The sequence below is a fragment of the Penicillium angulare genome (assembly GCF_028827245.1).
Source record: "Penicillium angulare strain IBT 27051 chromosome Unknown utg000001l_segment0_segment0, whole genome shotgun sequence".
Classification (NCBI taxonomy): Eukaryota; Fungi; Ascomycota; class Eurotiomycetes; order Eurotiales; family Aspergillaceae; genus Penicillium; species Penicillium angulare.
Window position 1 is genome coordinate 554,786 of NW_026623160.1, and position 26,845 is coordinate 581,630.

Genomic DNA, 26,845 nt, shown 5'->3' on the forward strand with positions numbered 1-26,845 from the left:
ACTCTAATGTTCAATTCTGAAATCCAACAATCCCTTAACAAAAGCACAAATATTCAAAATAATACGAATCCAATCCTCCAGCTCAAAATCAAGATCTTCACCACGGCGATACCACGGCGAACAAAGGATCCGCCCGGCCCGAAACCCCCCTCGTCAGTCCACGTCTCGGACTGTATCGGTTAACCTGGCTCGGCCACACGGAGCTGATCAGCCCTGCATCTTGTACACCGTAGCCCGTTTATGAACCGTTAACTCGCTGCATCGAATAATTGTTCCTAAGCGCGCGGGAGATCTGGTCTAAGGAGGATCTACATTTATCTACCTTTCTTTGTTTCCGGGTGGTTTGATCACTGAGTATAATTGATATTCTAGAATATCTTTATGGTCCAAGTTGTGCCAGTGATTCTGTTGGAGCTGGGTGTTATCCATTTCAAGTTACTACATGTGTACTATTTACGACTGGTTCTGGTAGACATAGCTTCCATTGATTTGCATCGCGTACTTAATACAATACAAAAGGGGGATGTTGATAAGACAAAACAATGAATAAAAAGGAAAAGGAGAAATAAAAAGAGAAAAGAATATATCATTTCATCCATCTGGATATCCATTTTGATCCACATTCACCAACTTGAAGTTATCAGATCATCTCGCGGATCCTGTTGAGCCGGATAACCTGTCCTTTGGGTCCGTCTTTCGGTCCAGGAATGAATCAAGTCAATGAATATCGGTGTCCAGATTGGGTTGGGTTGGTTTAAGTGAGAAAAGGGAATCAATCAAATCAAACCAATAAAAAAAAACACCACGTTTGTGCATTGGGAAAAACGATGAATGAACAGACCCGGTACATAGATCGCTAAGGATACACGACCCCAATTACTGATCGCGACACATCGGGAAATCAGAAGAACCTTTTAAAAAAAACCAGAGAATTTGAAAATGAGAAGAGAAGGAAGAAAGAAAGAAAGAAAGAAAAGAATAAAATAAAATAACCACAAACCCATAAACTCATCATCGCGATTTCCTCGTATGATAGACGCCGTTTCCTTCTCAAGCAGAAAATGCATGTTCATCCTTCCAACCAGGACTCATTCCTACAGCCTGACACGCTCTCCATCGATAGAATAGAATGAAAAGAATAGGTAGAAAACAGAAAATAAAAAATAGAGAGCAGGGACAATGGTACATTACACCGTGGGTTCCGCGTCAGCCATCTCGGCGTCGGCCATTTCTGAGTCCACAGGCTCGGGCTTTTCAGATTCAGCATTAGCATTAGCTTCAGTGTCAACCTCAGCTTCAGCCTCGGGCTTCTTCTCTTCCTCAGACGCAGGAGCAGGAACGGGTTGTTCGGTAGGCGCTGAAGGTTCTTTTTCATCGCTCTTTTCCTTATCACTGCCATTCTCGGTACCATTACCATTGGCATCTTCCTTGACATCCTCGCCTTCTTTCTCAGTTCCATTCTCTAATGTCCCATTTAACCAGGATCGGAAACGCTGGTTCGACTCGTCGACCTTGTCTTTGCTCAGACCGCGCGCCCAGTTGGGGTTATTAACAAATTTCTCGACGAAGCGATCATGACGCTTTTCTGTCAGAGCGCTCTTTTCTTTAGCATAATCCTCTTCCATGGTCTTGATGGCCTCCTCGTCTGCGTCTCTCTCTGGAAGTGGGATTGTAGATCGCCAGAACCAGTCGTGCGTAGGGGGTTGGTAGAGAATCGTGTAGTTGTTTGCGCAAATACGAATGACAAGACCATCGTAGTGTTGCAGGCGGCGGTAGAATCGGTCGTATTCTTCGTCTTCGTCTAGTTTGCCTGGGAGGGTGCGTTTGAGGAATGGCATGCGCATTTCGGAGTAGCGGACTCCTTCGGTTGGATCACGCATCGAGTATGCTGTTACGTAGTAGGACCAGCGGGCCTCGGAGCTCAGATCCGCGTTCTCAAGGGTGGCATCCTCTGTGGTCATAACTTGTACAGTTACGCGGTGATCAGAGGGGAACTAGAAGAAGAAGAAAAAAATGAAAAGTTAGAATTGATCAGTGGGAAATGTGGATAGGGAGGGGGAGAGAGAGAGAGAGGGAGAGAGAGAGAGAGAGTAACTCACATAAGTAAGACGGTAAACATCGCCTTCCTTGACCAATCGCTCAACCTGCTTGCGATACTGGATCTCTTGGTGATGAGTTGTCTCACTCTTTTCGCGTTCCTTGAAAAACAAGTTCGCAATGTCTGAACTCCTGTCACGAGAATCCCCAGTGAACACAGAGCCAACGAATTTAGTAATAGAACTAAAGATTCGTTCAAGGTTATACAAAAGGTATCCACCTTGCATATAGAAGCGACGGAGAGTTTCCTCAAGATGAATCTGATCAATATCGCCCCGGATCACCTCCTGACACATGCGTACAATTTGCTTGTACAGGTTGGCCTTGGGTTCGACATCATAGAAGAAGTCACCAGGGAATCGATCAATAAGGCATAGCTCATGAGCAGGTTTAGGTAGGAGACCACGACGGATTTGCTCGTGGGCTTCTTCTTCCTGCTCCTTGATCCGCAGCAGACGAGCGTAGAGGATTTCAAAGGTGCGCAAAAAGCAGAGGATATTAAGGTTGGAGTACATATGGTGCTCATCCTTCTTATACTTCTCGTTCAGCGTGTACTCACGCTCCACATTGAAGTTACCTTGGCCGGGATGCTCCATCCACTTGAGCTCAGCAACATCGAAGGACTCATCTGCCTCTGAGACAGTCGCAGAAGGAGCTAAGCCAATCTCAGGAGTGGGTTGTTGATTAATGACAGGAGTAATGCCGTTCTCTTTGTGCTCGTTGCTTGGCTTATCGCCCCGACGGCTCAGCGCCTCACGCAATAGATCCAGCTTCTGCGTGTTCGGTGCCTTTCGACTAGTGTTCGACTCATCATCTTCAACGGCAGGGAAGTTCTCATCCAGTTCCTCGGGAGGTGTGGCACCAATCATAGATTCATCAATATATTCGTGGAATGTTTCACGGTCCAGTCCAAAGAATATAGGAATGAAATCCTTGACAAAATTGATCAAGCGCTGTGGATCAGTACCAAAGCCAGATGTACTCCGGTCAATGTACATGCAGAGTAGGTGTGCAGTGTCCATAAGAACATCAATATCGTCAAGCTTGAACTCGGCCTGGTAGTTAGGTGGGTTCTGACCACACTTACGACGGCTTTGAGTTTCTTCAAACTTGCCCTGAAGGTCCTGCTGAATATTCTTGGCAACGAAGAGCTTCTTGTCGCTTTGCCGAGTGGCAATGGCCTGGTGGTCAAGACTGCGCCAGTATGCTCTTTGCATCTGCTCACGCCAGACCTTGTCCCATTCACGCTGGCAGGCCTTCCATTCTTCAAGCTTCTGCTTCAAGCGGTACAAGACAATAGGCAAAACTTGACAGGGGCGCTCGAACATATCGCGGATAATCCGTTCACCACGCTGGCGATCGTACACCTTCTTTATGACGCGCTGATAGATGGCCTCACTTTGCCCACCGAGGCCAGGGGGCAACTTGAAATTGGCACGTTCAGCCTCAGACATGTGCAAGAACTGCTGACAGATAGGCTCGATGAGCTGGATTGTTCGAGTGCACGCCTCAATGTGGTGGTCGTAGTCATGACGATCCTCCTCAATTCGGTGCAAAGCGTCCTCATACTGGTTCTTTCTGTGTGCAACGAATCCGGAATCTTCTGACGCCCAAGTCGGGTGCGATGCCCACTCGTCATTCAATACCTCAAAGCAGAGCTGATCACGACCGCTGCACGCCTTTTGGCGCTCTCGCTTCGGCAGAAGACGGTAGCTGGGTCCCAGGGATCGGCAGTGAGCCAGGTTAACAACACCAGCCTCGGTTTTAGGCTTAGGGTCAATAGTCTTATCTTCGGGCTCTTCGACGTTCATGAAACGCTTGAACCAGCTCATGAGTTCAACGTTAGAACCAATGAATCCCTCGGCACGTTTGACCAAAACGAAACGATCAATCAAATCATTCGTGTACAAGTTGCACAGCTTCAGGAAGTCGCTAAATGTCTGCTTATTCGAAATAAACTTCTTGACACGATCAAAGAATGCAATCTCTTCTTGGCTTGGCGTTGTCAACACAGAGGGTGGGATAGGCTCTGGCAACGCGGGGATCAACGTAGGAGAGACATTTGGAATATCAGCTCCCGAGGGCTTTCCATGGAAGTGCTTGGGCCTCTTGTTGCCATTGCCAAACGGAGCTGGCTGGCCACGGACCGATGATTCAGGCAACCTTGCACTATCAACACCAGAGGGCCCCGAAACAGAAGACCCAGCGACACCAGAAGCACCTCTACGTTTCTTGCTCTCCTTGCCAGAATCCTTGACGTTGAATTGGCCCAGTGGAGGCATGTTCTTCATGTCACGATTAGGAGTCTGAGAAGGAAGTCCCATGGGGTCACCTCGCATGTTGCTAACCGGAATGGCTTCTTCAGCGAGACGTGCCTGAGCTTGCTGCTTAGCATGGGCGGCAGATTCCGGCAAAAATTGCTTAAAGTCTTCAAGCAGATCAGGAGCTGTATTGAACAGCTGAGTAACCTGAGCATACACATCCTGGATTGGCTTCGACTCCCGCTGATATGTCTGCAGTATTTCCAGGAATTGCTTGTATATCTCTGGTGCGTTCGAAAAGCGGTTCTTAATCTTGTTCACGTAGCTTATAGCGTGGTTGAATTCAACAGGTCCACGCTTGGTCAGATCGCCGTGGCCGCCGGAAAGCATGCCTCCAACGCCAGCCAAGCTGTTCATAGGCTGAGTAAGACTGGCATTTTGACTAGCGGCTGATACCTGCATCAGCGACGGCCGACCCATCCCGGAAGCGGCAGAAGCCGCGCCCTGCAGTTGTGCAACCCCACGATGATCCTGTTGGTGAGTCAATGCCGCAGCACCCTGGGCCTCCTGGCCTTGGTATCCATAATGATGGTCCTGAGGGGTGCCCTGACTTTCTTGTGGGTATATATTGGGACCCGCCATCATTCGAGATCCAGGAGAATATGATCCAGGTACGCCCTGTTGCTGTTGTTGCTGTTGCTGCTGCTGCTGCTGCTGCTGCTGCTGCTGACTCTGCTGCTGTTGAGTCTGTTGCCAGCCAGGTCGAGATTGCTCGTAATAGTCAGGACGAGCATGTGGGCCCAGACCACTGGAGGGGCCTATATCATTGATGGCTTCCAACGGGCGACCTGCGCGGGGCATGCTCAGAGTATTGGTACCAGAAGGCGTTGTCACACGAATAGCATCAGGGTTATCTTCAGTACCGCACTCAATACGGTATCCCGGGGGCAGGAATGTGTTGAAGCCTTGGATCAAAGCTGGGTGGCCGTTGAAAAGGGTGGAAACTCGCTGAATGACGCCCGGTGTATCGATTCTATGATCAAAGAACGGGAAATGTCAGCTTCCGGCATACAAATCGTCCGAAAGTTTGCAAACTCACGCTTGACTCTTGAAATCTTTCATTATATCCAAAAATTTGTTGTAGACATCAGGCTGATCAACGAATCGAACTTTTACTTGATCCAGATAGCTGAGGGCATCCTGTATGTGCGAAGGCAGCGTTAGAAAAATGTTTTCGAATCCTTGGGAGCCCGCTGGGGAACTTGCATTCAGAATGGGCTGTTGGCCTTGTGCGAGAGCCGCGACATTTCCAGGGATCTGTTGTCCCGATCCGTTGTACCCTCCCATCATCGGAGGGCCGCCGGGGTGCCCCATGTATGATCGAGGGGTACCTTCACCATGTGGCATCTGTGGGCCGAACAGGCTCGCCGGGCCGCCGGAAGACTGCACACCACCCTGGGGTCCATTGGGCTGGTTAGAACCGAGATTTGAGAGGAGGCCATTGGGGCCATGGATGGAATTTTGGACTTTCGAGGCAACGGGCTGGTGGAGGGGAATTGAGCCTGGGTGGCTTTGGACGGGGTGATGCTCGCGTTGACGTTCCATCTGCTGGCGTTCCATCTGTTCACGTTCGCGCTGTTCGCGCTCTCGGTGAGCCATCTCCTCGCGTTGGCGCTCAATGATATCGCGCTCTCTGGAGTCTCTCTCTCGTTCGCGGTTCAGAGATTGGGGAGACGCATGCATAGCTTGACCGATTCCGGGGAGAGAGTGGCCCGATCCGTGTGCTGGACCTTGTCCATGCTGTCCATATGCCGATGGTTGATGCGGAGCGCCGTGGGTTTGACTTAGCTCTGCGAGGCCGGGGAGGGAGTGCCCACCGGATTGACTGGCGGGGTGGTAGGGACCTTTATTGCGCCGCGCAAAAAGCGAAAAGTCAGTTCATGTATATCCCAGTATTTTCGTTACTCGAAGGCAAACAATGGGTAGTCTGAGGCTGTTCTGGGGGTGTTAAGGAAGAGAAAAAAGCTAACCGGCTGGAGGAGGGAGGACAGGTCCGGAGGGCTGCGAAGCCGGACCTTGCTGAGAAGGATTTTGACTATGTCGTGAGATCTCGTTAGCTCGATGTTTATCACAATGAATCGCAAAGAGAGTTATTGCATACCCAAACGACCCCAAGGGTCGGGGCTGTTGATTCATCTGATCCATCCCAGGGTGCGACGGAGGCCCACCAGCTGGGGAGTGCCAGCTATCGTTCCCAGAGTTCATGATCTGGTCATAGACTCGGATATAAGTCGTGGGAAAGGGTTTGAGAAGGAAATGACAAGGGTGTTGGGCGTAAGGTAAAGAAGAACCGGGGCTGGAAGGTGAGCTCCAGCTGGGGAAGTGTTTCTTTCTGCTGTCTCTTCAGTAGGGGGCAAACGTTATCCACGACACTCAGATCGCGGGCATGTTACAGCATGACCGATCTGAAGCAGTATCGCAGTAGAAGATTGGAGTGATCCGTAAAGATGACGAGTAACAACGTGGATAAGGGACAGGAATAGGATTGCGCGCGACCGATCGCGGGCTCTCTCCAGTGGAGGGTTTCCTGACCGACTCCCGCTAACCCCAATACAGAAAGAACTCTGTGGCCTCGGGCCTTTGTTCTTCCGTGAATTTTATACCGTTTTGTACGAAAACTCCGGGGGATGTCCAGCGGTTATTGAGGGAATCGGAGAAACATGCGGTAACATACTGTCAGGCTGAGCGGAACAATACATTCCGCCTTCGTCATCGCCTTTCACCGCCGGCAGAAAATTCCGGAGTAAAAAGTGTAATCAGTGAAGACGTAGTCAAAGGAAAATGTTTGCTTTCGAGCCACACAGAAGGGATACCTAGATTGTGAAGGTTGAATGAAAGGGTATTTATGTACTACAGAGATGTTATGAATTAAGATATTGGTAATTCAGCTTGGCTGTGCTCCTCTTCTCCACAATCCCTACTAGGTGTGTAGATATGCCAGAAACATATCGTGCCAGTGGATACAGCCCCAGGCAAACTACATACCAATATGAACAGGACTTCAGTTGACGTAGTAATACAAAATGGATTAAATAGTATGCCCCAAAAATAGGCTTATCATTCTCTATCATGATGCGCCCCCGTGCAACACCTTCAAGGTAACTAAAGGAAATAGCTGCATACAAGCCGAAAAGGCCATGGAAAAGGAACGGGTCAACAGAAAACGCAAAAAACATGAAGTCGCAGTTGGGTATACTGGGTCCGCCTGAGCCCCAGTATGGAAAAGCTGACGGAAAAGTCCTGGGATTACGAAACGTTGTGGCTTGCTGCCTATTGCCATTATTTTGATCTTTTTGGATGTGTCCTTTTTCTCTGTCTCGCTCGTTCTCTTTCGTTCTCCTCGCCAGGGCCATCAACCTTTCTACCAGCCACCCGAACTTATTCCCAACATGCGCCTGTCCATGGAAGATGTTCATGATCCTGTTGCTGAAGGTGCTCACAGGGCAGAGAAGACAAAAAGCTAAGCAGTGAGTTAGAACAAATATCAAGAAATATGCCAGCAAGATGTGTGGGGATGCTTACGTTGTTTGTAGCCGCAATGGCGATGCTGTCCTCGAATGGGTGCCAGCTCATATGCAGAATCTTCTTGTTGAAATCGATCTGGTCTGCATCGGTCTCCTTCTTCATTCGGCTGCCAGGACCCGCCGGGCTTCCGGATCGAGAGCCAGCCTTCTTTCCACTGCCCTTGTTCATTGGGGTAGGTACGCCAACCTTCTTCGCCTTGAAGGCTGACTTGTCTGCTTGAAGTACAATCTCTGTATCCTTTTCTTCCTCCGTAGGGTAAATCATGAAGTTGTTGTTATAACTGCCAGTCATGACATTCTCCGCGTCACCCGAGAAGACCACCTCGAACTTATCGAAAATGCTATCGTTTTCATAGGTATCGCACAGACGTGGTCGCAGATGTTCGTGAATGGGAATAGTCTTAACCGGTTGGCGTTCCATGTTTACATCCCAGATCTTCACTGTCAAGTAGTCCCTGGAAACAATGTATCGGCCGTCATGAGAAAATCGAACGTCGGAAATGGAAGAGATGATTTCGGAGAAGAAAGAGCGCGATGAGGCATCTTCTTCCTGTTCGAAGACTAATTAAAAACAGAGAAAGTCAGTATAACAGTGCAGATTAACGTGAAGAGATGGGGCGATAGGGGAGAAAATATTCTCGTTGCTTGAAGGACAACATACGCTTCGAGTGTTCGTCGCAGAGGGCCCGCTGGCGCATATCCGCCAGTTTGATGGTACCTTTGGAACTGGCGTACATAAACCAGTTACAGCTCACTGGGTGAAATTCGGCAGCTGTGATGACTTCTGTGAGCTCCTCCATATTTGCCGGTTTGATATCCACAATGTTGAAACTCTGGTCCTGAATGTTCAGGTTCCACAAGTTAACGCGGAGATCGTCACTACTGATAAAGGTCTCGCCATCGCTGTTCACGGAGATGCTATTTATATGATACGCATGAGCGTTAGCGTATGTCCTCCGTGGGACGGCCGCCACGACGGTATCGTGGTGTGTCAGGCGGGGAAGTTTCAATGCGGATGCATCCTTGAATGTTCCCCGGGGCGCTCGAGGCAAGCCACCCGAGGGGGCTGGAGGAGTCATCTCATTTGATAAGTTGTTTTCGGCGACCACTTTCAACGATTTGTCGAACACTTTCCATAGCTTTATGGTCTTGTCGTTGGTGGAAAGAAGGAAGTGTGATGAATTTTGCCGCCGACACCATTTTATCTTGTTGATCTTCTCTTCGATCTCTAAGGACTTGAGGTAGTCGAACTCCGGTTCATGTGACTGAAATTCAGTGTGGAACTTATACTCGCAGGTCTTTTTCTGTAAGGAGAGAGATATGTATCAGATATGCCGCTCTGGTGGTATGAGTGGATTTTTTTTGGGAAAAAGAAAAATCGACAAGGAAAGGGAATTGGGAGGGCAAGGGAGAGAGAAAAGACCTACCGTCTCATTTCGCTCGAATAGAACCACTCGTCCACCCTTGTCTCCTGTAGCTAAATAGTTTCCGGTGTGGTCGAATTCGACAGTCGAGATGATATCGGCTGGAGTAGAAATATCAGATATCAGCCAATGAGCTCAATAAGTGACTCAACCTGCAAGACAAGTGTACCTTCTGTGATGTCTTCTACATCACCTTTATCCCCAAAGCATCTATTGAAAAAAAAGTCAGCTATTGTCCTCCGATTCTAGAATATGGGGAGAGAATATGAGTGGTCCAGCCGGGCGTCTGGCCCGATGGATTCCTCATTCTCCCGCACGACGCGCACTCACTGTGTGAACTTCCAGGTGGGTGAGCCTGGATCTCTGTCTACCATCTTTTCGTTTTAGGATCGCCCTTGATCGCAAGTCGGGGCAAGGGACGGATGCAAGATGGCGGGGGTGGGAGATGGTGGGTTGGTTTTGTAAAAAAAGAGCAGGTAAAATATTAAGACCCAAAAGCTCTATTGTGGATGCAGGGGAAAAAAACAATCAGTCGATTCCAGATGATCTGAGCGGCAAAACGGAACCGGTCGGACAAAGATAATGACAGCGGACAGGGCGACAAATCAAGATAGGGCGAAGATAATCGGGTCTTCGCTTCGATCGGAGGTGAAGGCGTGCGAGGGGCCCGATGACGAGAGGGCGCGAGGGGAAAAGGTAGAGAGGAAAGAGGGGTGGAAACAGCCGGGTAGGATTACAGGCTGAAAGAGCCGTGGATCTTCTCGAGGGTAAGTTGACACCAAAGAAGAAGGATGATGGGGGAGTTGCGGGATGGAGGAGGGGAGGAGTTTGGGATGGGTTTGGAGGGGAGCAAACGACCCGGCTTGTTATGAGTGGGCCCGCCGAAGAGCTTGAGAGGGGATCATTGAAGACCTTTTTTTGGCTACGAAGGCAGTTGAATATGAGAGAAAAGAGAGTATTTACCACGAAATAAAAATAGGGAAAAATCACTACTTAAAAAGAAAAGATCCAATATGTCTATACCATCTCAGATTTTTGTTTTTGCAATCATTCCCATCTCTCCCTATCGTCTAACAAAGGATGTGTGAATCGCGGTGATCGTGGTTAAGTGGGGGGAGAGTCTCTACCATACTACTAACTAAACTGTACGCTGCTCTTCTCTCTCCCACCGCTACAAGGGATATACGGTGTGTGTGTGTGTTTGATCACGAGACTAATTCAGATCTATACATACTACAACCCATGGATATATAGATTAAATAAAAGAGATCGCTAAAAAATCTCCAACCTAATCTTGAAAAGAAGTCAGATTCTTTTTTTATGTGATTTACTTGGATAAACCCAATGCTGACATCAACACTTATCTAGCGACTGCAACATTGCCCAAAGCAGCCTGAGCCCAGTAGACATCAGGGATCTACCTACACGGAAATCTGCAATTAATTATTTAAATCACCCAAAGACTGGATTACTGTTACTATAGACTCTATTCATTCTTTTTTCTCTTCAATATCTCAAATATACTTTTGAAGAGGGGCCATCCTAGAAGCTGCAGGTTATTGACCCGCCTCTGTCGTCATCCGGGCATCCTTTCGGGCCAAAGCAACAACCATGGTTCGAGGGCTTGTTCGCTCATAGTTACTCAAGAGGAACGACTGAGCTTGTGAAAAGGGATTCCGTACTATATAGAGTATACTGGGAACTGAAGCTGCAATCCATTGAGCTTTTCTTGTATATTCGCTTAATAGAACTTACATAGTATCCATAGACTTCCTGCCTGGTTGATGTATAGGTACTATTCATTATAGTATCTCCAACTTGAAGGTTTAAACCTGGGCGACTACCTACAGGTACATAATTGAAAAATGATACAAGTTACTAGGAGAATCCAAAAAATCGGGATATAGATTCTTGAAATTCTAAAAAAATAGATTTTGTCTATAAATCTCTGTATCTTCCAGTTTTAGTAAATTGTAGTGCTTTGTGTAGATGGTCAGTCGTTTCAATCTTACTATATAGATAAGCCACACAGAACACTTATAAGCCTTAAGTCTATGCCTTTATATAGTCTCTAGTAGACATATAGAATGGGCCATTTTTATTACGATCGCCGGTGGTCGCTCTGGTATGTTGGCGTGGCGGGTATGCTGGGAGGTTAAGGCGCTGCGCTGGGCAGAAAGCGTCGAGCAAGAAGGCTAAGAGATAGCTGGATATACGTATCAATTAGCGACAAGACTGATTCCTGCTCTGCGATTATACCGGGCCTTTCATCGCGCGCTGGCTGTTCTTCGATGCGTCGGCGTTCGCTGCCACCTTGATCGGGTATTACCGGCCACCGCGTCGCACTCATATCTAGAGTCTTCGGCGTCTCTGGGACACCCGAACAGAGGCTGGATCGTACTTTTTGGCTTGTTTATTCGCAGCTTCTTCAAATTGCAGTGCCCTTGGGAAATTACCATCGTCGGAATCAGCAATCACGTCTTGGGATGCCACGAGTGGTAGGGGTTCCAGGGCACCGTAGCGAATGGGAAATAATCCTCGTTCGCTTCTGTGGCTTGGGGCCCTGTCTGTGGGCTTGTTTGCGAAAGGGAGAGTCCGGGATAGTGAATTGTGAACCGGGAACTTCAGTGCAAGGGCGGTAGAAACCTTCCAGCACAGGGCTCATTGTCACTGCACCTGCCCACATGTGCAGCACTTGAGGCCAGCCGCACATGTGGGGGATCCACCTTTACCAAATTGGGTAATTTCTGAGCCAATGATAAGCGATATTTCATCGGCCACTCCCAAAAGAGCTATCATCCAGCCAATCATAGGTCTGATCCTCACTAAGGAACTGCATCTACATTTTTTACATTTACAGTTCTCAAGTTGATATAAAATCCACGTATTATTCTTTCAATTCTACATGTTCTTCTTTTGTTAGTCAAGATCTGGATTCATTCGACTCTTTGCGGGTAGCTGTTTCAAAACTCCATTTCACACCTAACAATTCACCTATCACAATACGACAGAAAAGCGGGAATCGCACTATACGCTAAAAGAACAAGATATGGACGAGTCTTTTCCTGTTGACCACAACAATCAAGCCATTAGAAATCCCGACAATGGCAAGTTTGGAGAAAAACAAGAACCCGAAACATTCGATTATCCCTCCGGTCTAAAATTGGCTTTCATCTTCGTGGCTCTCTGCTTGACAGTTTTCTTGGTAGCCTTGGTTCGTATAAAAAGGCTCCCTACACCCCCTTATGACTTTTGGCCCAAGGCATATACTAAAAAAACGATTTAAACAGGACCAAACGATTATAGCCACCGCCATCCCAACCATCACCTCCCAATTCCACAGCGTGGAAGATATTGGATGGTACGGCAGCGCTTTCCTCCTCACTACATGCAGCTTCCAACTCTTTTTCGGAAAACTTTATACTCTATTGCCCATCAAATGGGTCTACGTTGGTGCAGTTGTAGCTTTTGAAATCGGATCTGCTATCTGCGGTGCTAGTCCTAACTCCGTCGCCCTGATCATCGGGCGAGCTGTGGCCGGTATTGGCGGCGCGGGCATATTCTCCGGAGCATTGATAATTATCGCCAAGTCAGTACCTCTTGCGAAGAGACCGGCTTTTACAGGAGTTATTGGGGCTGTTTGGGGTATAGCGAGTGTTGTTGGTCCCTTGTTGGGAGGCGCTTTTACAAGTGAGTTCTTTTAACCCAAAAGGCCATATGGTACGGAACTGCATCTGATAATTATTCTAGCTCATGTCTCCTGGCGCTGGTGCTTCTATGGTACGATATCTCCATTCCTATCTCCTCACTGATATATCTTCTCGAATTAACATCATCTCAGTCAATCTCCCCGTCGGCGCTGCAGCCATCCCGCTCATAATTCTTTTCCTTCCTTCACAAGGACAGCGCCCTCAGACACAAAAGGGTTTATGGGCTACATTAAGCCAATTCGATCCCATCGGCACGATTCTCTTCGTGGGAAGCATTATTTGTCTTCTCATCGCGCTTCAATGGGGAGGGAGCGAATACCCATGGAGCGACGGTCGCATGATTGCCTTGTTGACTGTATTCGGAGTACTTATTATCGCTTGGGCTGTAGCTCAATGGCGAATGGGTGATAATGCCACAGTACCACTTCGAATTTTGCGACAGCGTTCCGTTGCATTTTCAACGTTCTATATCTTTTTTGGAAGCGCATCATTTATTCTGCTGATTTATTATTTGCCAATCTGGTGAGTTCGAATATTCCCACACCTCCTGAAGTCAACTTGTTTAAATATTGAACATCAAACAGGTTCCAAGCAGTCAAAAGTGACTCTGCAAATCAATCGGGAATTCATAGTTTACCAACGGTGCTTAGCGTCGGTATGTACAATGCATCCAATCTTTGGAAACGCAGGATAACTAATGAGAATCGAAAGTGGTATTTGCCATCGCGGGTGGAATAAGTGTCACTGTCGTGGGATACTACACGCCCTTCATGATAGCAGGATCGGTGATCATGGCTATCGGTGCAGGTTTACTTCTCCTGTTCAGAATACACACCTCCCTCGCTATGTGGTACGTATTTTCAAGCGATACAGATCGCCACATTCTTACTAACAATTTCCAGGCTGGGATTCCAAATTGTCTTCGGCGCGGGCGCTGGTATTGGACTTGAGCTCCCAAACATCGCCGTCCAGACAGTTCTCTCTGAGAAAGATGTCTCCATCGGGACATCCTTGGTGGTATTCGCCCGCTCTCTCGGGGGCGCCATATTTGTCTCAGTAGGACAAAATATTTTCAGCAACCGCATTGTCTCTGGTATGGCTGCCAGGGTGCCGGAGATAGATCCATCGGTTATTCTCCAGACGGGAGCAACGGAGTTACAACAGACAGTGAGGCAATCTGGCATAAGCGATGCTGAGGGGGTATTAGCTGTGATTCTGGAGATTTACAATGATGCCATCATCCAGACTTTTGTGCTCGCATTGACCTTGGCTTGTGTTTCGATTCCGGGTGCAATTGGCGTTGAATGGCGAACAGTGAAGCGCCCTTCAAAGGGAGACAGTGTTGAGCAGGGCGTTCAAGCTGGAAGCGAGTAATTTTGGATCATGGGAATATTTGTATTCATGCTGGGGTGATCCGTGAGGAATATCTGCCAGTCAGTGTATGGAATGGAAATGTAAATTAGTTTATTTATGTAGAAAGAAATTGTTCTTCGTGAAGTTCTTTTTGTTGGAGTCTTCAGCTGTCACTCAAAGGATCATAAGCAGCTAGACTAGTGGAGCATATCTACATTGAAAAATTCCCAAAACCATGAATCTGAAACCAACTCGCGGCCCAATATACCAGCAGGGTTTTCAGAAGCCTCACTTTGTGTGAACTGATTTTCAGATTGAGATTCAGGCGCGCCTAAAATATTAGAAGAGCCTGTGAGTGTGTAAATCCGCCCATCCGCCTCACGTGGTAGACTTTGTGAAGACTCTTGCCGGTTGATACTCGCAGGCACCGGATCAATGGAGTCTTCGGAGAGTGTCTCCTTCTGCAAATTATGCTCATCCTTCTCGATTTTCGACTGTGACATATGATCCTGAAGCCACTCCTTCAATTGGGGCATGATCAAGAAGGCCCTACTCAAAGAATTGTACGGGTCTTCCGCGCCTAGAGGTTTTGAAACGAGCGTAAGTCGCTCAATATAATCTTCTAGACGTAGCGTTTCGACAGAGAATTCTTCATTCAATCCATTCACATATGTTGAAGCTGCTTTGTGCAACTTCATCAAGAGTATCACCGCGTATATTACGCGACCAGCGTAGATATGTGGTGGCAGAGCAAGTATTTCGGAAGTAGATAAATGCATAAAGGTATCTAGCAATCTTTGCGCATCCTGCATTATCTTTCGGATTACCAAGAGATATGTGTTATGTGGATTTTGCTTGTCGAAAAAAGAAAGTGATTTGAGAGAGTTTGCGGAAAAGGGCGCTTTGAATTCATCGATGTTGTGATTGACATGCAGAACTATCTCGTAGGCATAGAGCGAACTGGCTAGCTTACCAAATTCGAAAAGAGCTATAAAATTGTGATCAGTAATGTAGATCGCATATTTAAAGAAGCGAAATGATTGACACACATACATTTTTGAAGGAAATTGTAGGCACGAAGGCTCACTCCATTGGCTCGGTCTTTTATACGTTGAATGACGCTCAATGTGTCTGGCCCCCATAGAGATACCGAATTGCTAGGGTCACTTAATAAAAATTCCTCATTCGCAACATAGCAACTGTGCTCAGTTGTGAGAAGGTCGCAGAAGAATTCATCGGTAGACGATAGCTTTGACTGTCTCAGATCATCAAGGTATCTGCCGAGCTGTGGAGTCCACTTCATGGGATTTGCACGCCGCATTATTAAAGAAAGACTAAAATCTTGTCAGTCGTGAGATAACCAAAGGTAAAGAACCAAGGATCCCAAATACCTCGAACACAAGAGAAAACAGCCCAACCAAGTTCGTTGTGCCTCTGCTCGGTTCCATTGATCATCGACCTTTTGTGGGATATTCGACTCTTCAATTCGATCCAAGCCAATATCAATAGCCATCGACAAAGTAACAGACGCAAGTTGATTCTGATTCGTTCGTGCATAGTTCTCAGGTGCCCTATACCAAAATGATACAACAAGCAGAGCCTGAATGAGCTGCAACGACTTCTCCCCTTCAAAGATGGCAAGTCCCGCAAGAAAGTTTCTGGCTTCGAGCGCGAACTTCCTGTGATGATCAGGAGTGCATTCCCCAGCAGCGGCGACACTTATGATTGCCATGAATAGCAACGGTTTTGTATTTCGCGCAAATTTTGCCGTCGTTCCGGGTATAAATATGGCAACGGGGCATGTTGGCATTAAATGACGAATATAGTGATAAAAAATCCGTTCCACTGAGCTAGTATAAAAGTATTCATCAATCATATAATTTGCTTTTTCTTCCCAGGGAGCAACTGTCAAACGACGTCGTTTATCTTTTGGTGTGATCGACAGTCTTCGCAAATGACTCTGTGAAGATGTAGATTGGGAACTTGAACAGGTTGCATCATTTTGAATCTGAGGATCTCGCCTACTGCTCCAGTCTCAGATTAGACATTGCTATACTAAACAAATAGTTGGCTCATTACCTTTTGTGGCAGTCTCCGGTGGAGGTCAATGAATCATCCGCGTGATTCGATTCCTGTGCTGATGTTGACCGAGGAAGAGCAGCAGATATAGGCACCGGAGTGCTGCGCTGACTCGTTTTGTCCAGCTTGAATTTAGAGAAAGCCATTGTGGACTTGAAGTCCTTGGATATTCTGCTGCCGTTGTTGTAGGGACTAAGGGCTGTTGGAGAAGGGTCCCGCCAGTGCGGGGGTATAGCCGCCAGACGGTAAAATCGTAGATCCGATGATGTACCCGGAACCCTTCACATGCTCCTCCTACTCGCTCCGAACCCAAACCGAACCCGCAATCCCGATCTGCCCTCATGACTTCATGGATACCAATATCCTCAGATCATTCTCAATTCGACTTATTCAAGTTGATACCAAGTCTGAAGTAACTTGAACCGGTCCCTCCTACCGATACCTATACCTATACAAACGCCATGTCCGACAACCCAGAGAACATGCGGGGAACCCGCGATACGAACGCCCGCGCCAATGACATTTTAGCCAAGAACGGCGATGGCAATGCGAACGCAAATACAAACAATACAACACAGCCCGACCGGACACAAACTTCCCAACCTACCAATGCCAATTCCAATACAACCCCTCACCCCTCCCTCGCGCAACGTATCCAAAACTCCGCGACCGGACTCGCGCGCAGTGCATTCGCAGACCCCAGCGCCGCACAGGTCCTATCCGGTGCAACAAATGGGAAGACAGGATCTAGCACCAGCTCTGGTATTAGCTCTACAGTAGCTAGGGAAGCTTACAGGCCAAGCAACAGTTCCCTACCAAGTGGTAGAACTGAACAAACCGCGCGCGGGACAAGCGAGGCATTTCGTGAAAGTGATGTGCAGGAAGGCGGATTCTCCATCCCGGCATTAAGCGAGGAAGAGTTTCAACGCGGAGAACATGCATTCGAGGATGGTAACTGGAGTACCCCTCGCTCCAGTGAGGGGAGTCTTCAGGCTAGCAATGGGAATTGGAAGGGGAAGCAGCGTGCGCACGATCCTATACAGGGCGAATATACTACAGCGTGGGATCGGGCGAATACGAATGCGCAAAGCACAGCAGGAACAGCATACTATACTGAGACCGAAACAGATGGGGCAGCCGTTGTATCTCTTCTATCTTCTTCATCGTTTGATGCCGGCTTTACTGAGCCCGAAAACGAACTCGACCCCGATGCTGCACCTCCACCCCTAACAGCAGAGGAGATCAAACTTCTCGATTCATTCCGACGACAGATGTCTGAAGAGAACTCCAGAATTACCTTCCCACAGACACAGACACAATCGCAACCCGCACACCTTTCTTCACTAAGTCTGGTACCCGATATCGACACATTCCTACAACAAAATGATCCATCCGCATACAACTCTCAAACTAGCAGAGATGGGACTAGTAAATCGATCTCGCTCCGCGATGATGTCCTTGCACACCTTCCCGGCGCAGAAGACTGGGTTGGTGTCCATGAGAGATATCACGATGAGGTGTGGGGGTATTTACGTCCTGCGCTGGAGGCTGCTAAGGTGGAGATTGAGGAGAATGTAGAAGGGACGGCACATGATGGGGAAGGACCGGCTGTCAGGCGGTTAAAGATGATATTGGAGCATATGAAGATTTGATGTGGGGATCATTTGCTTGTCCAAGGGGTTTTATTTGAGGCGGATTGCATTGGAAGCGAGGTTTGTGTTAGTTTTGCATAGCGTTGCTGTAGATACATTTCCATGCTGGTATATAGTCGGCAATTGTCGATATGTACAAAGTTGTCCAATGGTTATTTCGATCGCGATACTGAAGTGCAAAAGAAGCTTCATCGATTTACACTCTTATCTTGATTCTAGGCCCAACTGCCAGGACACCAGCATACTATGTAAAAGTTGAGTATCGTTTAGAGGCTGCTCTGTTTCAACCCGCAAATTACAGGTTATAATGTTTTGGAACCAATATTGGAAGGTTCAAATGGTCTGGATAACTGAGAGTGGGCTCTTTGTCTGCTAATCGATCCAACAATATCAAGTTGTTGGAACTCTTGAACAATCTGCATTTTCTGTCCTTCGGTCTGTCCGATAAGTAACTGATCTAACATAGAGAGATAGGCTGTATCTATATAAGATCGATCATGTTGGTGGGTAAGAACCTTAATAAGACTGTGTATTGGGTCCTAGTTGTAGTCCTCGGTTAAACGACAAATTCTAAGTTGTAGCAGCGAAAATGAATAGTGGAATAGACAAAGCTACTAGTTTCTCCATGTTTGTCTTCCCAGACCAGTCATTAGGAAGAAAGGAGTTAGCCCTTATTTTTGATAGGCGCTGATGCAAGAGTAGTGATTGTTTATTATATTCAATCACGTATTCTGGGATTTCATATAAAATGAAGTCTCTGTGGTCTTGGCCCGGGATTGCAATCTCTCGGAGGCTAAGTTGAATTGGCAATTTAGGTCTGCTAGTTAAAAGAATATTTGTATGTGTAAAGTATCTAGCCTCTGGGGTTGTGTAGAAGTTGGAGTATAAGTTGTATATCGGTTGCCCCCTCATATTAATCCAATGCATCAAGCACTATCACAGTAGTCCGGAACGGAAGTTCAGATAGCCCTAGACAAAGAAGTAGTTGAAGAGGCAGCTTATCAAACTGATCCCTTATCCCCTTCCCCATGATGTCTGGGCTATCAAGGATTACTTACTCGATATAGGGAATTAACTGAGGAACGCTGATAATGAGTTGTCTCACAATAAGCGAAAAAGGTCTCTGGGCATTGCCTCGATCTGCTTCGCCTCTTTTGAAACAGAAATTTGCGCCTAGGGACTTTGCTTCGTTGAAGTGCTCCGCCACTGTTCGTGAGGTGGTTGATTTCCCGGTCCCAGCCATCCCACTCAATAAGAAAGTACATTTCCCTTGCGATGTGAAGGCCCACTCCTTAATTTCACAGATGATATCGGCTCGTGTGCCTAGGAGGCCGTTTTCTTCATGGTAATTAATGTTCGAGTCGAATATAGCCCCATCCACAAAGGGTAGCTTCTCCTTGGGATCTGTTATTATCAATATCGTTCACGTTGTATATACTCACTTAACACTTACCTGAAGATGAATGGAACTCATTTGTGATGGAATTGTAGTTGTTTCCTACCTGAAGCCCAGAGTTACTCTCACCAAAAGTGATGGCGGATGCCACACTCACGAGAATTGAGGCTGTCGCTGAAACGTAGAAGGGATCTATGGGATATTGTGTACCTCTTACCCCCCAACCCTGAATCAGCTGGCTTTATTTTTCGCGCTTCATGTAGGTTTCTGTCCTGCGATATGAATGCTTTTCATTAATGAATTTAGTAGCAGGACCAGCTAATCTATCGGTTACAGCATTACAAAAGAATCCAAGACAGCTATACATCGTTCTAATGAGTAAATTCTCAAACTAAATATGGTATGTTACAGAAAAACCATCGACTCAGCGACACCAGAAGTTTGAGATCTAGAACCAATCGTCCTAGATCGGTATATCATGAGGCATGGCATTGGATAATAGCAACGCGCGCAAATCAAAGAGAAAGGGGTATGAAGGAGGATGAGGTCGTCAATCGGCAGGATTTTGAATCAGGTATGTCGGCATGTCATGGTATGGTTTACAGCTCCAAGCTAGGAGTCTGTCCCTTAACACGACCGATGACGATGTGACCGGCGTACTTGGGGATGACCTCGTCGTCGTGGAGCATGGCAAATTCTAATAGGAAGGTGATAGTTAGTATGTTGATGCTAATAAAATGGGTGTGGGTATGTAAAAGAGAATGACTCACCCTCAGTGGCATCACGGCCCATGAAGTTGAACAGAGCGTTAGCACCGCCGGGGTGCTCGTCAAGCCAATTGGTCACATCAAGGACGACACCCTTCACAACGATCCAAAGGTCTTCCTTTGTGTTGTGCTTAGCAACCTCCTCCATAGAGTACTCCTTCTCTGGAATTTGGAAGTTTGCAGGATCGGGCTTGGCAGCCTTGGTCTCCTCAGGGGCAGCGGCAGCAGCAGCAGGAGCAGCAGCAATAGTAGGCAGGTTGCCGCCAGCAGCGGCACCAGCCCACTCAACGGAGATCTTGCCAGGAGTAGAGGGGTCAATGTGCAGGGAGATCTGACCCAGACGCTGCTGGGCAGCGGAGGAACCACCGTTGAGGAGTTTCTGGAAGAGGTGTTGGCAAGCAGAGTCACCGGCCACACGGCCGTAGACGACACAGCCCAGAAGGGAAGAACCACCCAGACGGTTAGCACCGTGGACACCACCGGCCAATTCACCACAGGCGTAGAGACCCTCGAAAGGCTCCTTCTCGGCGTTGAGGACCTGAGCGTGCTCGTTGATCTCGATACCACCCATGGTGAAGTGGAGAACGGGCTCCATCACAGCAACGTGGAACTCATCATCAACGCTGAATGGCAGATTGTGGAAGAACTTCTTGTTCCAGGGATCCTTCTTCTTGCCATCGGCAATGAGGTTGTAGTCATCGAAGGTCTTCTGCAGAGCAGCATCACCGCAACCAATCTCCTTAGCCAGCTCCTTACCGGACATCTTCTTCATAAGACCACGGCCAGAATAGTGGCGAGTGTGGAAGTCCAGAACCTTAGAAGCCTTGCTGTTCAGCACCAGGCGGATGGGCCATTTGCCCTTCTCCTTCTCCTTCCACATCTGACCAGAGACGTAGTCACGGTGACCCAGCTCATCGGAGAAACGATCACCATCTGAGTTCAGCAGCAGACCACCCTCACCACGTAGAGCCTCAGCAGCCAGGAACTTGAACTTAGCCTGGGGATCCTTGGGGTCAACCAGACCAGTAGGGTGAACCTGGACCTTATCCATATCGATACCGTTGGCACCAATCTCCATCAGCATCTTCTGACCATCACCAGTGGCGTGAGTACCGTTGGTGGAGGAGAGACCAAATGTATCGGGGCGGTGCTGCTTGAGCAGCGAAGAGTCGCTGAAGTCGGCAGCGTAACCACCAGTAGCCAGAACGACAATACCGTCAACAGTCTTGGGCTCACCATTAACAGTGTATGTAACACCGCTCACGTGGTTACCAGACTTGTTAACCTTGGTAACGTGGGCCTTCTTAATGATCTGGACACGGCCAGGCTCGGAATCGGCGAGCTCCTCCAGGCGTTGCATGAGAGCATATGTGATAGCCATACCAGGGAACTTGGCATCATGGCCACGGTGAGTACGGGGCTGGGTGTGGCCACCCAGTCGAGAGACGAGAGTGAGATCGAGGTTGAAGACATCCTGCAGCCACTCGACAGCGGCAGCAGACTTATAGGTGAGGACCTTGATTAGGTCAGGACGAGCCTTGTCACGGGCGGACTTGAGTGTGTCGTCGTAAAATTGCTTAACACTGTCTTGAATGCCGAGGTCGGTCTGAGTGCGGGTAAGCGCACCGTTAATACCGGATGTAGCCTTGGTAGAGTTGCCACCGAAGAAAGCTGATAACAAGTACAGTCAGCGCGAGTTTCGCAGGTTAAAAGAATGCCGTTGTATGCGTACCTTGTTTGTCGAGAACGACGACATTGCCACCGTTCAAGTATACGGTGTGGGCAGCACTAAGGCCAGACACTAAATGCGGAGAGAAAAAAAAGGGTCAGTCACATTTTCAGAGCGATTGCCAGGATGATGATTATGCGGGGGAAAGGGAAGGGGACACCACTTACGACCACCGCCGACCACAATGACTTGGGGGGCTGCCATTTTGTGAAGTAATGGAAGCAAAAGAAACAAGGGAGGAATTAAAAGGGAATGAAGACAAGTGGAGGAAAGAAAAAAAAGAAGACGAAAGGAGGATCTGGGGGAGAGAAAATGTTTAAAAGAAAGCAAGAAACCGGGGGAACAGCAACTCAGAAGCCGACGAGCTGTGTATCGGCCGAGGCACAAAGCGTGGGGGGAGAGAGGGAAGACAGTGAGCAGCACAGGATGGGTCCAGGTGGATCCTGGGGATGTGGGCGGGTACAGTAATTGCAACACGCTGGTTTGTTCCCGAGTAATTCAGATCATACAAAACCTGGGGAGAATCACATGTAGATGAAGATCTATAACCAAGAGATATGGAAGTATCAGGGAGTTAATAGAGTAGTATTCTACTAGTAAGCTAATCCAGTATTTCCCATCTTCACATGCGCCTGCGTCATGTGTCTCCTGATCTTCTGCAGGATCCAAGCTCCAGCTCATGTGGAAGTCACTTGGAATGCTTCAATTCTATGAGTTATGTGATAATTTATGCCGATATCTTCATGACCAAAGCAACAAAATAGTAGCCGACCAACACATCTATCCGCATAATCGCATAGTATCCATATATCCATCTCTTTCCCGCGGGACTCTCGGCCTGAAGCCAACCGCCCTGCCGCCTCTCGGATATGGACCTCGGAATAAGACCATGACGCAGACCGACAGATCTGGCCCGAGGATAGACTCCCTCACTAAGCTAGTACCACAACGCCGATACATTAAACAATAAAAAGGCTATATAGATCTCGCAGTTACACTACTAATTCACAAATGTCTACATTTAATACTTTGTATCTTGATCATACTAATACTCCAATTGCCGACCGCTGAACTTTCCTCGCCTGCTGATTGGTGGAGGAACCACCAAATCCGGGGTTCGGAATTACTACTTGTGGATCCCCATGACATCACCCTGCTGACTAAAGAATTGCATTTCAATAGCCGACGGAATTCGATTGTCGATTGCTGATACCGGTGAGAATTGCTCTTTCTTGCATATAAGGACATTGATCCCCCGATTGTCTGCTCCTCGCGTGAAATGACTGCGGTCGTGGAATGCGTGAGATGCTTTTCGGAGGCTGGAAACCCGAATTTCGGGTCATCATTACCCCGAAAGGGCTTCGCTGTTTCGGGTGTGTCTCGTCCGAGAACTAAACTGAGATCAACTCGCCAAAACATCAGAGGATGTTGATCCATTTAAATACATTATCTAGAGTTCTAGATAGCGCTCAAAAATAGAAACATGCAATGAATACAGACAATTCAGGATTCACCAGCTATATACATGTACTGGACAAGTACCGTTTTCCAAGGTTGAATCTAGTCCATCCAAGTAACACTCTTCGTCACCAAAAACTCATCCAAACCCTCCGCCGCATTAAATCGTCCCCACCCACTATTCTTCACTCCACCATGCGGCAACACCGGCTCATCATGAATAGTCATACTATTAATATGCACAGCACTATCACCAAATTAGTCACCTCATGCTAGCCGATAGAAAGCCCCGGAGAGAACCTGGGAGCTCGGGAACCAAGACAACACAAGATTAGACTCACCCCGATTGAATCCTCTTAGCCATCGCCAAGCCCTTCCGCAGATCCTCAGTAAACACAGATGCCGACAGCCCATACCCACTCGAGTTGGCTAATCGAATCGCCTCATCCTCACTATCAAAGATCATACATGCCGCGACAGAAGCAAAGGACTCCTCTTGCCAAAGCGACATATCCTCTTTCACACCACCAAGGATAGAGGGGGCCATCCGCACGCCAGAATCAGAGGGGACTTTAGTCTCTGCTGATCCGGAGATGAAGTGTGCGCCAGATGCCACAGCACTGGAAATCAGAGACTCCACGCGAGACTTAGAGGCTGTGTTAACAAGTGTAGGCGGGAGAGATGAAGCATCTGCACCACTGGCCAGCGCTTTCTGTAATGCCTCAATGAAAGCAGGTGCAATTGTCGAGTGGACTAGAATACGATCTGTAGCCATACAGATTTGTCCAGACTGAAACACAAACATCAGTACTACCCTGTATACAACCTCACGATATCAAGGCGAAGAACTTTTCCTCGCATCTTGATCAGAATCCACCCCATAGAACAGAACTTACATTTAAAAAGGCACCCGCAAGCACACCCTGAACAGCAGTCTGCATATCCGCATCTTCACACACGATAGAGCTGTTCTTCCCACCCAACTCCATAAGACAGGGCTTTAGATTCTGTCCGCATGACCGCGCAATCTTTCGACCAACAGCCGTGCTTCCGGTGAAATTGATCTTGCGCACAGCCGGATGCTCGATCATCGCGTTAACAACCTCCGGTGCATCTTGAGGGCGACAATGGATAACATTCAGACAACCAGCTGGGAGGCCCGCGTCTTCAAACGCCCGACCAATAGCCCAATAACAGCGTGGTGTTAACTCTGAAGACTTGAGAATAGTCGTATTGCCTGCTGCAAGCGCGCAAGCAGCGGAGCGAATACCAAAGACGTATGGTGCGTTCCTAGAAAGTTATTAATATCGAAACACATTAAATGCCTTGCATAATGGGACTGAGGTGATCAACACATGGCACTAGCTATATCCATACGGCTAGTCTCACCAGTTCAAGCTCATGCTTTCCCAGTGCTCTAGTACTCACCAAGGCACAATTCCCAAAATAACACCCATAGCCTCCTTAAAAACCATCGCACTTTGACCTTCCCCCTCAACAACAGGAACACTCCCACAAATAGAAGTAATCCGACTAGCAACCTCCCTCAACATCCTCACAGCAAGCGGAACAACAAACCCTTGCGAGGCACCAACATCAGCGCCCATCTCAGTCCTCATATACCCCGCATTAACATCTAAACGTTCCTCCAACAAATCCGCCGCTTTAAGCAGGATGTCCCGCCTTTTAGCAGGCTTTGTCGCTGACCATGCTGGGAACGCAGCGTCTGCAGCTTCAACGGCTCGAATGGCATCGTTTGGTCTGGCTGCGGAAGCAGTCCAGCATGTTTGGTTAGTATAGGGACTGATTACGTCGAAGGAGGTAGGTGTGTGTTCCTCCTTGCCGTTGATTATGAGTGGGACTGAGGAGGTGGACATGATGGTGATTGATTGTTTATGTTTATGTGTAACGAAACGGTGATGAGGGGTTGCGGGAGGCTGTCAAGTCAAACTGACGGACGGATGTGGTTGATTATCTGTGGTTGAGCCGTGCGTAGATAGGACCCACTGTGTATCCCTTTTTTTTCAACTTGAATATCTTGATGAGCAATGATAATTTATAATATAATATTGAGGGTGGGAATTTCTATTACGTTGCGGGGATTGATTTGCACTATTAGTAGCCGGATTGGTGTTCTTGTGGATACTATGAACTGGGGGAATTGGCAAATGACACACTATAATATGGGTCTCGTCCATCCACTAAACCAATTCATTTTTCTTCAGGCCCACTTATATTTTCCCATTCGCTCATTTGTATGCCTTTTTATATTCAAAAGATCCTGTCTTCCTTGAGGATGGACAAAGTATAACGATGTATTCAAAAGAATATTTCTACCTATATAATTATGGCAAGATCGAAGCTTCAAGTTCCCGAGTCAAGTTCATGTAATGAGATGATGTTGTAAATGTCACAATTAATACACTCAATTATCTGGTTTTATAATTTGCATATATGCCAGTGTCCGTTCATCCAGATCCCATGCCAGTTCCCTGGTTCCCATTTCTTTCATCTTCAGATCCACATACGATCCCATGAGCTCTTGCTCGTCAGGCTGTATAAGATGCATTCTTGCTTTCCAAACATCGCCTAAATTCTCACAAGTCGCCCGTCCAAAAAACCGCTCGTCAATTCTTGCCCAGTAAATCGCGTCGAAAGCGAAATTGTTCCTCGTAGCATACATAATCCAAAAGTCTCCCTTATTCCAGCTCTTCTCCATCGCACAAGCTAACCTTTGGTGTTTTCCGAGCCGTTCGTTCCCCATGTCGTCCTCGCAGTTCCTCATAACACCGATGAATACATCAAGGCGTTTCTCATATTCCATACAGCAGCCATCGAGACCGTTAGGCCAAAATTCGGGCTTTTTAACTGGAAGCCACCAAGGCGCGCATGGGAATATTCAACCGGGCCGGAATATGAAAAATCCCAGTCTATTACCCCCTCGACGTTGAGACCGCTGTCCACCAGGACATTCCCGGGACGGAAGTTGTCGCACCAGACCGGAAAAGGGCCATCCTCGTGAGAACAGAGTCATCATAGCGCATTCTGGCATCTATATTGATATCGAGTCGTAAGAAAAAGGATATGAAACGAGAGTATAGTGATTTTGTTCTTAGGGATTTCAGCTGGGCTGTTGCTGATAGACATAAAGGGAGAGCGTGGGCGCCTACAGCTCTTTCTATAGTGAATCACATGACAAGGAGTACCGTGATACTGCCGCCCGCAGAGTAGGTTGCGCCCGATTTGGTCTAGATAGGACCACTACATAATTAGGTCCAAGAAGCTTGAAGTATACCCAAGAACCAGTGGAGGCTCCCAGGATACGCATATAAGGC

General features: G+C 47.7%; 8 protein-coding genes across 8 annotated transcripts; 2 read left to right on the plus strand and 6 right to left on the minus strand.

Annotated features, from left to right (window-relative positions):
* Positions 1 to 1,187: 1,187 nt before the first annotated feature.
* On the minus strand, positions 1,188 to 6,623 carry N7478_000200 (transcriptional regulator SIN3; the record flags this gene model as incomplete). Its single annotated transcript, XM_056916416.1, has 5 exons — positions 1,188 to 1,994; positions 2,100 to 5,391; positions 5,458 to 6,262; positions 6,389 to 6,453; positions 6,520 to 6,623. The coding sequence occupies 5 exons, from the start codon at positions 6,621 to 6,623 to the stop codon at positions 1,188 to 1,190; spliced, it is 5,073 nt and encodes a 1,690-aa protein (XP_056784296.1).
* A 1,231-nt stretch (positions 6,624 to 7,854) lies between these two features.
* On the minus strand, positions 7,855 to 9,740 carry N7478_000201 (protein phosphatase 2A regulatory subunit CDC55; the record flags this gene model as incomplete). Its single annotated transcript, XM_056916417.1, has 6 exons — positions 7,855 to 7,878; positions 7,941 to 8,503; positions 8,604 to 9,246; positions 9,370 to 9,467; positions 9,536 to 9,576; positions 9,697 to 9,740. 6 exons carry the CDS (start codon positions 9,738 to 9,740, stop codon positions 7,855 to 7,857), a joined length of 1,413 nt encoding a protein of 470 aa, XP_056784297.1.
* Positions 9,741 to 12,415: 2,675 nt separating this feature from the next.
* N7478_000202 (MDR family MFS transporter) lies at positions 12,416 to 14,450 on the plus strand (the record flags this gene model as incomplete). Its single annotated transcript, XM_056916418.1, has 7 exons — positions 12,416 to 12,580; positions 12,657 to 13,056; positions 13,117 to 13,146; positions 13,208 to 13,598; positions 13,661 to 13,731; positions 13,788 to 13,926; positions 13,979 to 14,450. The coding sequence occupies 7 exons, from the start codon at positions 12,416 to 12,418 to the stop codon at positions 14,448 to 14,450; spliced, it is 1,668 nt and encodes a 555-aa protein (XP_056784298.1).
* Positions 14,451 to 14,626: 176 nt separating this feature from the next.
* N7478_000203 (uncharacterized protein) lies at positions 14,627 to 16,239 on the minus strand (the record flags this gene model as incomplete). Its single annotated transcript, XM_056916419.1, has 3 exons — positions 14,627 to 15,417; positions 15,483 to 15,763; positions 15,821 to 16,239. The coding sequence occupies 3 exons, from the start codon at positions 16,237 to 16,239 to the stop codon at positions 14,627 to 14,629; spliced, it is 1,491 nt and encodes a 496-aa protein (XP_056784299.1).
* A 730-nt stretch (positions 16,240 to 16,969) lies between these two features.
* On the plus strand, positions 16,970 to 18,160 carry N7478_000204 (uncharacterized protein; the record flags this gene model as incomplete). Its single annotated transcript, XM_056916420.1, has 1 exon — positions 16,970 to 18,160. One exon carries the CDS (start codon positions 16,970 to 16,972, stop codon positions 18,158 to 18,160), a length of 1,191 nt encoding a protein of 396 aa, XP_056784300.1.
* A 913-nt stretch (positions 18,161 to 19,073) lies between these two features.
* Positions 19,074 to 19,562, minus strand: N7478_000205 (uncharacterized protein; the record flags this gene model as incomplete). The annotated part of the gene is given in 2 exon segments (XM_056916421.1): positions 19,074 to 19,200; positions 19,219 to 19,562. Coding segments are annotated over 2 exon segments (471 nt in total), but the record flags the coding sequence as incomplete, so codon positions are not given.
* A 593-nt stretch (positions 19,563 to 20,155) lies between these two features.
* osm1 (putative fumarate reductase Osm1) lies at positions 20,156 to 22,256 on the minus strand (the record flags this gene model as incomplete). Its single annotated transcript, XM_056916422.1, has 4 exons — positions 20,156 to 20,253; positions 20,327 to 21,994; positions 22,056 to 22,124; positions 22,220 to 22,256. The coding sequence occupies 4 exons, from the start codon at positions 22,254 to 22,256 to the stop codon at positions 20,156 to 20,158; spliced, it is 1,872 nt and encodes a 623-aa protein (XP_056784302.1).
* A 1,356-nt stretch (positions 22,257 to 23,612) lies between these two features.
* On the minus strand, positions 23,613 to 25,387 carry N7478_000207 (aldehyde dehydrogenase; the record flags this gene model as incomplete). The annotated part of the gene is made up of 4 exons (XM_056916423.1): positions 23,613 to 23,757; positions 23,852 to 24,300; positions 24,407 to 24,800; positions 24,939 to 25,387. 4 exons carry the CDS (start codon positions 25,385 to 25,387, stop codon positions 23,613 to 23,615), a joined length of 1,437 nt encoding a protein of 478 aa, XP_056784303.1.
* Positions 25,388 to 26,845: the final 1,458 nt, after the last annotated feature.